General features: G+C 39.4%; 1 protein-coding gene across 3 annotated transcripts in view; it reads right to left on the bottom strand.

The window, feature by feature from the left end:
• PRELID2 (PRELI domain containing 2) overlaps window positions 1-12,758 on the bottom strand; it is a 78,871-nt gene that overhangs the window by 25,641 nt on the left and 40,472 nt on the right. For all 3 annotated transcript variants that reach the window (XM_082623090.1, XM_082623092.1, XM_082623091.1), the window contains exon 5: window positions 7,582-7,687. In XM_082623090.1, coding sequence (XP_082479216.1) covers window positions 7,582-7,687 — 106 coding nt within the window. The remainder of the gene's footprint in view (window positions 1-7,581; window positions 7,688-12,758) is intronic.

The following is a 12,758-nucleotide window of genomic DNA, read 5'->3' as shown; positions in this document are numbered from 1 at the left end:
ATTTATGCCCTTGTGTAACCCCTTCCCTTGACTGTGGGCTACAACTGGTGACTTGCTCCTAATGAACAGAATACAGAAAATAAAGAGATGTCACTGCTGTGATTAGGAAACAAAAAAACTATGGCTTTTGCCTTGCTTGCACCCTCTTGCCCTCCCTCTTGCTTGCTGCCATGTTGTGAGATGCTGCACAGAGAGGCCCACATGGCAAGGAACCAAGGGAGGCCGGCAGAATCCTACCAGCAACCACGTGAGTGTTTAGAACTGAATCCTCTCCATTGAGCCTTCAGATGAGATCGCAGCCCCAGCCAACAACTTAATTACATCTTTGTGAGACCATAAGGCTGAGCACCCAACTAAGCCATGCCAGACTCCTGACCCACAGAAACTGAGAGACAATGAACGTGCACTGTTGCAAGCTGTGGAGTGTTGGGGTAGTCTGTTACACAGCAACAGATAACTAATCCAGTTAGTTTAAAAAAATGATGCAACAAACAGATTTTTCCAATGCCCATTTGGACTACATATATAGTACCTGAATATACTATACTATATACATATAGCATATAGTGTGTGTGTGTATATATCCATATATCCACATACCTGCATCCAATATATATACACACACACAACATACATATATATATATATATACTAGTATATACACAGGAACAGTATCTTCTGTCTCAAAGAATTATCTTCCACTATTAAAATGGATTTCATAAGGCTCAAATAAGCACACACCCTAAGGAAGCAGCATATTCAGATCTCTTTAGCCATAACATGTCTAGGCCAGACCTTCTTTAAAAGAGGCACAAGTTGCTTGACTTGCCCACATTGTTTCAGTGACAAATATTTCACATGCTGTTGAATTCAATCTCTCTCTGCTTCAGCCTCCTAATCAACACAAGAAGAATAATGATGGAACCAATAATGGGGCCTTGCCAGGAGAGTGGCTGAAATAACAAATTATTTTATCACACATTGAAAATGTATTTCATAAACTTAAAAAAAATATCTCTGTGTGAGTGCATAATGAAGGCCCTGCATTTCCACAGCAGTTGTAGTCATCCCAAAGTACTCAGACAACTGGACTAAAAAAAGAACACTTGCATGACAAGACTATTAGCACCCATATTATCTCCTACACGTCTCCCAGATAAAATGTGGGATTTACAAGAACCACATGGGAGTTCACCAAAAAGTTCTTTTGATTTTTGTTTGGAATTTGGGGGGGAGGGTGGGAGAGTGGGGGTGAACTGGTGATTGTTTTGTTTTGATTTGGAGAGATGGAGACAAAAACTACAAAAGACTATTACACCCAATGCAGTATAAAGCACGCTTTCTCAGCGGGGACAATATTGAAACCAGATGACAATTTGTTCATGGAAGTGAAAAATATCTTGCAATTTTTATGTATATAGCAAAGATATAATACAGTGTATAAACAGATAATTAGGATATTTATCATAATTATAGGATAATACTATAGGATATTAGTATTAACATTGGGTGGGGGGGACAATTAGGAAAGTCTACAAAGGATCCTTAGTTGGGGGGTGATAATGGAAAAAAGACTGAGCAACACTGGCCTGAGGGTTGCCTTCCCAGAATTGGGGAGCACCTGCAGAGCCATGTCTGCCCCAGGTAATATCTTGATCTCTGTTTCCTGTTCTGAGGATCCCTGAGGTTAGACTTGGCTGGTCTGGGTTACTACCAGCTCTGCTTCACAGTTGCTGGCCACTCCCCTAGGCTGCAGAAATGTGTATGAAGCCTTACATGTTTCCCAGATTTCCACCAATCCCTATTTTCCTTCAGATATTCCTCTGTTTCCTTAGTCAGTTTTTTGAGTGCTTGCTTACCTGGTGGCATATGTATCTGTATGTATATGGCAAAATATGTATTTGACAACTAGCATATTACTTGTCCACAGTATGAGGAAAATACACAGTAATGATACTGTCCATTGCTGTCATGGACAAAGATAGACAGCTATCTCAAAAAGAAACTTTTAGGAAGTTTCCTTGAAAAATTAAACACAGAATTACTATATAATCCAGCAAAGAACTGAAAGCAGAGATTTAAACAGATATTTATTCACCTTTGTTCATAGTAGCAATGTTTGTGTCAGAAAGGCCCCCGAATTGCAAGTCACCTCAAAATGGTAAAGGGAAAAGAGAAAAGCAGTTGAACAAGCCCCCAGAGGAACAAAAACAGAAGTGATCCTGAAACAGGAGGGAAGGGGGCAGGGCACAACCTTTAAAAGAATGACAGCCATAGGACATGACAAAAACTGGTGAGAACTAACTAGGTCCAAGATGGCGGAAGATTCGACTTCCAGTAGACCTTGAGCCTCAGGATATGCTCACTGTAACACATCAGCACGCTAAATGACAAACCCACAGGCGCCATGACAGTTCCAAGGCCGACCATAAAAGGTCAAAAAGTGGGCCATGGTCCAATTCCCCACTCCTTCCCCAAAACAGCTGAAATACTCCTCCCACTCATTAGCCTATGAAATTATCCACCCCTATAAACACTGACAACCCCTGTACGCTGGTGCCTCTCACCTTCTGAGATGGCCCACACTCTGTCTGTGGAGTGTGTTTCTCTCTAAATAAATCCACTTCTTACCTATCACTTTGTCTCTCACTGAATTCTTTCTGTGATGAGAATCAAGAACCTGAGTTTCATTAAGTCCTGAGACCAGGTGTGTGATCTCAATTAAAAGACCGTGGGTTCAATGTTCATTGCAGCTCTATTTACAATAGCCAGGACATGGAAGCAACCTAAGTGTCCATCGACAGATGAATGGATAAAGAAGATGTGACACATATATACAATGGAATATTATTCAGCCATATAAAGAAACAAAATTGAGTTATTTGTAGTGAGGTGGATGGACCTAGAGTCTGTCATACAGAGTGAAGCAAGTCAGAAAGAGAAAAACAAATACCGTATGCTAACACATATATATGGAATCTAAAAATAAAATAAAGGTCATGAAGAACCTAGGGGCAGGACGGGAATAAAGAAACCGACCTACTAGAGATGGACTTGAGGACACGGGGAAGGGAAAGGGTAAGCTGGAACAAAGTGAGAGAGTGGCATGGACATATATACACTGCCAAATGTAAAATAGATAGCTAGTGGGAAGCAGCCGTATAGCACAGGGAGATCAGCTCGGTGCTTTGTGACCACCTAGAGGGGTGGGATAGGGAGGGTGGGAGGGAGAGGCAAGACGGAGGAGATATGGGGATTTATGTTTATGTATAGCTGATTCACTTTGTTATACAGCAGCAACTAACACAACATTGTAAAGCAATTATACTCCAATAAAGATGTTAAAAAAATAAATAAATAAGAAGGCATTCCATAACATCTCAAGATTAATCTCCTTCTCTCACGTGGTCACATAGGGCACAATTAAAATCATTAAATATATCCAAAAAATAAAATGACTGTGGGTTCAAGTTCCAATCTGGGTTTTGGCCAGGTTTGAGTCCCAGCATGTGGGGTCAAGTCCCAATCTGAGTTTCACGGTTTCAATCTCACCTTGGGGGTCCATATCTAGAACTAGGTTTTAATTTATACACACAGATATAGTGAGCACCTAGTTTTTCTTTTTCTGGGAAAAAAAACAGATCCCACCTTCACCACTGTTACCATGACTATTAGCCTCAAGCTCTAACCTGCCCTCTTTCTTGAAGGAAGGGAAGTGTTATATTGTCTTACAGGAAACCACCAGAACAGAAAAACAAGAGGCCACCAGAATTGGTTAGAACGAGCCAAATCCAAGAAGGTGGAAGACCTGACCTCCAGTGGACCCTGAGCCTCATTATATGCTCATGATAACAATATCATGCTGAATGACACACCTACCAGTGCCATGACAGGAAGTACCGGACCACAGAAGGAAGAAAAAGAAGTGGCACGCAGTTGCAGGAAGAACCCTGCCTTTTCCCAGAAAACCAATGCATATGCACCCACCACCACCATTAACCCTGCCTTTAAAAATCTTGCCTTGATCAACTCCCCACCCCCAGAAGTTGATTTGCGAACTAATTTCCCACTTCTCCATTCTCTGGCCATTGAATAAAATTTGTGCTGTTTCAGTAACAGCATCGGTTTCATTATTGGCTGTCTGAATCCAAATGGAAAAGGAACCTTCGCCACCGAGGCAGAGGGCTTCTGCTGAGCTATGGTCCAACGATCAATTTGGTAACGTTCCCACTAAACAGCCTCAGGGATAAAGTTCTAAACTGAAAATAAAGTCACCTAAAACACTCTAATGATGACTTCTACAGAAACCACTTAATCAGGCTCAGCTGTGAAGGTTTATCAGGAAGTCGGGCTGATACCGGAAAACATCACCACTTGGGTAAAAGATAAAAGACACTTAAGCATGAGTGGCTCCTAAAATTGAAAAGCTAACTAATTAAACTAAGCCTCTTTAAAAAAAAAAAAAAAAGTAAAGTCAGAAAAGGCAAAAGCTAGCAGGAAAAATATATTCTTCCTTCTGAGCATAATAAGTGGGAATTCAGAGGAATCACCTGGATTACTCACTTTAAAAATTTAGTCACTTGATGATTTCCAGATAACAGTCACCAGAAACCTGCTGTGGACCTTGCTGTGCATTCTATTTCCTTTTTACTCATGTCCACGTATATGTACTGAGCACTGTCCTAGGTACTATGGTTGGGGGGACTGGGTGTAAGATGAATAAAACTGTCTCTCTGTCATCAAGAGCCTAGTACTACTGTTAAGACCATGCCAGAAAACTTTAGGAGTATTTACCCATTCTACCACCCCTTTCCCTCGGAACTAACACCCTAATGCTGATCCACGTAGTTGTGACATAGGATTAGCCATATTTACACAACCTGGCTTCTCCCCTCCTGGCCATGTTTGACCTATGGAAGGCCACTGAGAGTTCCTTCCAGAGAAGGAAGAAATAAGCAGTCTCTCTGTTGGCCAGAAATCTACATAACAGTACACTTGGACTGCGGAGGTCACACTATACCGCCTGTGAAGCAGAGAAAGCCAGACTGCATAAGAAGAGAATAAAGCCGATGCATATTCGTATGGACAAGTGCTAAAGAAGGAATACCACCTGAGTTCCTGGCAGCTCTCAGTTCCAGGGCAGACCATTCTGAAGCCTGCCAGCCTCACCACCCTTGTAGCTCTATATCAAGCTAGCCAAAGGTAGTTTCTGTTATTTGCAACCAAAGAGCCCTAATAACTATAGAGCGAGTAGGACTGCAACACAAATTCATCTAAAGCACAACAACATGATGCTGAGTTGGCTAGCATTCTGCTTCATTCATCTGAACACATTTTGAACAGTGAGTGGCACAGTAAGTGATAAAAGATGGGGATGTGAGTCCACTCTCCACCCTTTGCCAGTCCTGTGACCTTGAGTAAATCCATTTAGCCCACACTCAACACAGTGCCTCCCACAAAGCAGGTACTCAAAATATATATGCAAGAGGAAGAACTCTGGGCAAGTAGCCACCTAAAGACTGGGTGCACTTACCTCTTCAAGACATTTCTCATCAACAAAATGGGAATAATAGTGTCTCTTTATGTATCTCACAGAATCAGAATGTACACAATCACTGTGTGATTAAAAGTCACTAAAAGGTTCAGAATGATGGGCAGGTCAAATAGAGACCCACTCGGATTAAACAAACAATATTTATTTATCTAAAGGAAGGGCTGGCAAACTATAGCCCACAGGCCAAATCCAGCCACCACCTGTGTTTGTATGGTGCACAAGATAACAATGGTTTTTACAAATGAACATTTGCAACCAATTTGATGGTAAGGAATACTAATTTTTAACCCCAACTCAGGTAAATGTTATCTCCCCCCAAAAAAGAATTCCATTCTTTTAAGAATTATATGCTTAGTAGACTTTTATTGTAAAAACTATACTCAATTACTATTATTATAATTTTAATTTTGTCAATTAAAAATGTGTGCACATTTGGTTCTCTCTTGTTACAAAGCACCTACACAGTATCTTGATTTTGCCTATTGGCCTACAAAGTCTAACAAATTTACTATCTGGCTCTTTACAGAAAAACTTTGCCACTTTTAATCTAAACAATGTCCCTGGGAATTCCCTGGTGGTCCAGTGGTTAGGACTCTGCACTTACACTGCAAAGATTCCGGTTCACTCCCTGGTTGGGGAACTAGGATCCTGCAAGCCATGCAATGTGCCCATAAATAAATAAATAAACCAAACAAACAATGTCCAAGAAGTCAACTCAGTCAGGGACATAGCACCAAAGTTATTTTTCTCATCAGCACTATTATTTTTAGAGTGCAATTTTGCAGAACATGGGGCTTTTTACAAATGCATATTTTGCAAGATAGCAGGGTAAACCCACAATAATGTCTGAGTAAGTGACAGTCACATCAGACCTTGCAGAAGCTCAACTATCCACTTCAAGCCCAGGCTTAAACAGGTGGGGCCAGCCTGGCAATGTGCTCACCAGGGTCAGGAACATATCATCAATCTAGACAGTATATCTATGGAGTACAGTACAGTACCAAATATTCATCCATCACCCTCAGCCTCCCAGATTAACACATTGTGGTCCAGGTTCATTCTTGAACCTAGATCTGTAAAATGAGAACCAGGTTCTATTACCCATAAAATCTCTAAGGTCATAACAATAGTTCTTTAGACCAGCCATTAAGCCTGTCCCACAAAACAAAACTAGGTAACATATGCATCATACCTGAGTAAACCCTGGAAATAAGTGATTATGTTCACCAACATAATTAATAACAATAATAATGACAAATAATTTTTAAATATAATAAAATAAAATACTAATAAAATAATTTTAAAATATTTTGGAACACCTACAATAGGCATATAAAGGTGCATAAGAAATGGACTTTCCTAGGCAAGAAAACAGGATATATCAATCTCATATGTAATGCTATATAAGACAGATGAAAAAAAGAATAGCACTACTTAAAACACAGGGTAACACAGGACCTTAGAACTTCAAGGTGGCCTCTGAATAACATTCATGGAAGCCTAAGCTCCCACAAGTACAGAGCTTGAAAACCACAATAAAAGACAATCAGGAGCTCCAGAACTCTGTGTCTTCTTTGTCCAGAATATCAGGACAACAATAACAGCTATTTCCAAGGTTTGTGAGCATTAAATCAAGATTAAATATTCTTTTTAGTGAGTAGCACATGGTAAGCACTCCATAAATATTAGCTATTATTATGTTTTTTACTAAATAGCTGTCATCACATTGTATATACAGTAAATATAATTATTCATTCTGATTATTTCTCTTTATTAGACTATAAGTATTCCCACATTATCACATACTCTTCATTGGCATGTTTTTAACTTAATGAGCCACAAATGGCACTTTAGTTTTACTTTGATTTGGATTTATGTAATAATTAGTGAGGGTAATTATCTTTGCATATGTTTATTAATTTTATTTTTTTCTTGTTTTGTCTGTTCATGAGCCTTGTTCAAGAACCCAATGGGAATCTCCATGGTTTCTTAAAATTAATGTTGGTTCAGAGTGAAAAGAAGCTTACCTTCTGGGCACCCTGTCTTAAAAATGTGCTGGCAAAAGTTTCCAAAACGCAGTTGAGAAAACCAGCCCCTGTGATTGAAATCCTGCCTTTTTGAATGAACTCTGTCCTGCAAAAAACAAAAATATACATCTTTGTAACACAACATTGTAAAGCAACTATATTCCAATAAAAATTAATTTAAAAAAAATATATATATATATACACACATTTGGTGTCATTGGTGTCACCTTTGGTGTCATTCTATATTTGAATATTTAAATTATAGGGATTTCCAACAGCATTACTACCACTTATAATCAACACAAAATAATATCCATATTCAATAACTGCCTATTACAACAAAGATTTTATCAAAAGGAGACTTCCAGTTTATATAATATAAGCAATGTATTATATTCAAATTAAAGACGATTCATTTCAAGTTGCTAAGAAAGTAGATTTTAAAAGTTCTCAACACACACACAAACTGTAACTATGTGAGGTAACGGATGTGTTAAATAACCTTATTGTGATAATTATTTTATAATATATACAGGTATCAAATCATTACACTGTACATCTTAAACTCACACAATATTACATGTCACTTACATCTCAATAAAGCTGGAAAGAAGAGAAAACACATGGGTACATTATTCTGATTATAAAAACTGCAAAACACAGAATTTTTATTTATACCTAACAAATAATTCAGTGATCAAACTGTGAGTGTCATGGGACAGTCAACAAGCTTTAAGAATCTCTACCTGACCCAAAATAAATAAATTTAACTTATTCTAAGTAAATATATATATATATATATATATATATATATATATATATTTCTCATTCCATGCTACAAAATGTCTTGCTAAAATTGAGTATGAGACAATAATCAGCTGTATGACCTCAGGTAAATTACTTAGATTCTCTTAACTCAGTTTCTTCCCATGAAAATTGGGAATAATTATAGTATCTTCCTTTTACAACTAGTATCAGAAGTAAATGAATTAATACATACAACAGGAACATGAACAGTTCCTGACACAAAGTAAGGAACTTAATTATATGTTAGCCACCATTACTAAAGAGAGACAGACAGACAGAGACAGGGAAGAACCCTGGAATGACTTCTTTAATCTTTGATTAGAAAAGGAGGTGAGACAGATTATATGTGCCACTAACCTATTTAAAGTTCTACCAATATTGGGACTTCCCTGGTGGCACAGTGGTTAAGAATCCGCCTGCCAATGAAGGGGACATGGGTTTGAGCCCTGGTCCGGGAAGATCCCACATGCCGTGGAGCAACTAAGCCTGTGTGCCACAACTACTGAGCCTGCGCTCTAGAGCCCACAAGCCACAACTACTGAAGCCTGTGTGCCACAACTACAGAAGCCCACGCGCCTAGAGCCCATGCTCCACAAGAGAAGTCACCGCAATGAGAAGCCCATGCACCGCAACAAAGAGTAGCCCCCACTCGCCGCAACTAGAGAAAGCCTGCACACAGCAATGAAGACCCAACACAGCCCAAAATAGATAAATAAATAAATAAATAAATAAATAAATACATTTATTAAAAATTTTTTAAAAAGTTCTACCAATATTAATTATCTCCATTTCATAAAGCAAAGATTTGAATAACACTTGAGAGTGATGTCATAAAGATGGTAGGATAGGAAGCCCCAGGCCCTCATTCCCCCACAGCAACCCCAACTTATGGGCCAAGTTGCCTTTATGAGAAGTGCATAAACCAGCTAAGAGACTGCAGCACCCCAGGCGAGTACAAAGCCAAGCAGAGCCACACTGAAGTGAACAAGAATGTTTGCTGCATTTACCTGTCACAGTCCCCATCCACCCAGCACAGGGCACCACAATCAGGAAAAAAACCCTGACTCCTGGCTTCTCCTTGGAAGGAAAGAAAAGAGCGGAATGTACAGCTAACAATCTGAATTTACAGTGGGCTGTCCAAGAAACTGGTTTCTGTCTTGCCTGACTCAGAATGCTGAAGGGAACAGCAGCATACTTTGGATGTCTGAGGGCTGCTAAAAACAAAAGCAAGCATGGTGGCTTGTTATAGCACCAAAGAATCTGCAGTACCACAAACAGACACCAGGGAGAGCAAGAGAATATGAGCTCTTGATAACAGGGGCAAACCTTCTAACTGGAAAGTTACACACACAAGCCCCAAAGAGAAACATCCTCACAAAAGACATGAGGGCCCCCCCCCAAAATCTCTACCCAGGCTGATGGGTGAAGGTCTTCCCCTGCACAAAGCCAGTCTGCAGAGGTTGGGAGAGGTGGCTGTCTTTTCAAATGCCCAAGTCTCAACAAAAGATCACAAAGTAAACAAAGAAACAAGGAAACAAGGCCCAACCAAAATAACAAGATAAATCTCTGGAAACCAATCCTAAAGAAATAGAAATCTATTAATTACCTGACAAAGAATTCAAAATAGCCACCTGAAAGATGGTCAATGAGTTAAAAGAGAACAGAGGTAGACAACTAAATGAAATCAGGAAAATGTGGCATGAACAAAATAAGAATATCAACAAAGAGATAGAAACTAATTTTAAGAAAAAGAAAAAAAAACAGAAATCCAGGAACTGAAGAATAAAATATAAAAACTGAAAAATTCACTAGAAGGGTTAAACACCAGATTTGATCAAGCAGCAGAAAGAATCAGTGAACTTGAAGACAAGTCATTTAAAATTACTGAGTCAGAGGAGAATGAAAAATGAAAAAGAAAAAAGAATGAAGAAAAGTTAAGATGGCCTAATGGACTTATAGGACATCATGAAGTGGTCAATGTACACATTACAGGAGTGCCAGAAGGAGAGGAGAGAAAGAAAGAAGCAAAAAGCCTATTTGAAGAAATAATGGCAGAAAACTTCCCAAATTTGAGGAAGAAAATGGACATCCAAATTCAAGAAGCTCAATGATGCCAAAGAGGATAAATCTTAAAGAGACCCACATCAAGACTTTTATAATCAAATCATCAAGTTGCAGACAATGAGAGAGAATCTTGAAAGCAGCAAGAAAAAAAGCAACTTGTCACATACAAGGGAGCCCACATAAAATTTTCAGCGATTTCTCAGGAGAAACTTAGTAGGCCACAAAAAATTGGTATGATATATTCAAAGTGCTAAAGAAAAAAAACAAACTGGAAACCAAGAATACTGTATTTGTTAAAACTATCCTTCAAAAATGAAGGTGAAATTAAGGCTTTCCCAGATAAACAAAAGCTGAGGGAGTTCATCACCACAAGATACTGGACTTTGCCTCATTTATTCATTTGTTCATTACACACTGACTGAGTGGCTACTATCTACTAAGCACCTTACTGGGTGCAAGAGCCCCACAGGGAAGGACAGTTTCTGTCCTCCAGGATCTCACTGACTAGTGGGAAAGACACACAGACAAGAGGGTGAGTGTCACACCAGCAAATGCAGGCAACGCATTCCACCAGAGGAAAACCACAAGGATTCAGACAAGAAGGTGTGAAGGAGCAGAGAATGTCTGAAGAGCAGCCAGTTATCTGAAAATACCCAATACTTAGTAAGGGGCTTGATCAATTTTTTTCCATAAAAATGACTAGCGTATAAGGTAGGTGTGGGAGATGTTAGGAGATAGGGCTGGAAGGACAGATAGAGACCAGATTGCAGATGGTATTCCCAGACTGAGGAGCTTAGACTTTACCCTGAAGGCAAGAAGGACTTCGCATCTGAGGCCACAAAGTAACAGGTACAGATGAACAGTTACATGTGCACCATTGACTAAAAGGCTTGTTACCATTCCTTAATGCTTTTAGATGACTTCCTATCCCCCATTTTCAGCACAGTGCCTACATTCAATGACTTCAATGAGTATTTGTTAAATGGATAAATTAATATTAAATTTCTTTACAATCAAAAATATTCCACAACAACAAAAAACTTCCCCCTACCTTCTTATATCTCTAAGGAAAGGAAATGGGAGCCAAATCTCCCATAGGTGTACTTGGGTGTATTTGTACATGTATATATGAGCACATTCACTAACACTAAGAAATATATTGAGAAAACTATGATTTCAAAAAGCTGTGATTTTGGTAAAAATAGCTACTATAACCTCTTAATTAGAGCTTCTCTCTAATTCTCTAATAGCAGTAGCCTCTACATTTAGATCATGCATATAGTGAAAGGAAGCCTTCAGAATATTTCTCTCTCCCTCTCCCTCACCCTCTCCTGTCTACCCTCTCCTCTCTCCCCTCTCCCCTCCCCTCCACACACACACAGTTATCTCAGCCAATATGACATAAATAGTCTAGGCAACTAGTCAGTCTAAGCAAAGCAGCTTCCACCTTAGATTTAAGCCTATTTTAAATGATTTGCTCATGTAAAACTATATCCTGGTGACACTAATCTTTCCTGTCTTTGTTCCAGATCAGTCAGAGTAGAAATTTACAGTGATTTTAATATTTCAAAATGAGAAGTTGAGCAGTCTTACACTCTTAGGAGAAATGTACTCTTCAGTCTGCAAGGAAAACATAGGTGAGGGATTAATATAAGTCTCACTTATAACATATTCTAACCAACATTTCTTTCTGCCACTTTTGGGAGAAGCAAGTGCTCAGAAAAGCACTCTCAGGCTTGGCCCACATATAAGAGAATAACAGGGCAGTAAAGCAGGGTCATGCCCTTGCCATCAATGAGATGAGAGTTTATCCCACTGTATTTTAAGACTGCCAGAGAAGGAACTGCTGTGCTTTCTCTCAATAACTCATTGACAAAGTACATCAGACATTTTCTTCTTAATACGCATTGCTAACCTAAATCCCTCATGCTAGATAAGCCTCCATTTAAGTTCCTACACAAAACACAGCAACTTACACAACAATTTACGGGTTTAATTTCAGCTCTTTTTTATTATTATTTTTTTAATTTCTTTGTTTATTTTTTGGCTGCATTGGGTTTTTTGTTGCTGGGTGCAGGCTTTCTCTAGTTATGGCAAGCAGGGGCTACTCTTCATTGCAGTGCGTGGGCTTCTCATTGTGGTGGCCTCTCTTGCTGCAGAGCATGGGCTCTAGGCACGCAGGCTTCAGTAGTCGTGGCACACGGGCTCAGTAGTTGTGGCTCGCGGGCTCCAGAGCGCAGGCTCAGCAGTTGTGGAGCACAGGCCTAGCTGCTCCGCAGCATGTGGGATCCTCCCGGACCAGGGCT

The sequence above is a fragment of the Mesoplodon mirus genome (genome assembly GCF_964341445.2).
Source record: "Mesoplodon mirus genome assembly, chromosome: 5".
Classification (NCBI taxonomy): domain Eukaryota; kingdom Metazoa; phylum Chordata; class Mammalia; order Artiodactyla; family Ziphiidae; genus Mesoplodon; species Mesoplodon mirus.
The sequence above is the reverse complement of the archived record's forward strand: the minus strand, read 5'-3'. Positions and strand labels throughout refer to the sequence as shown.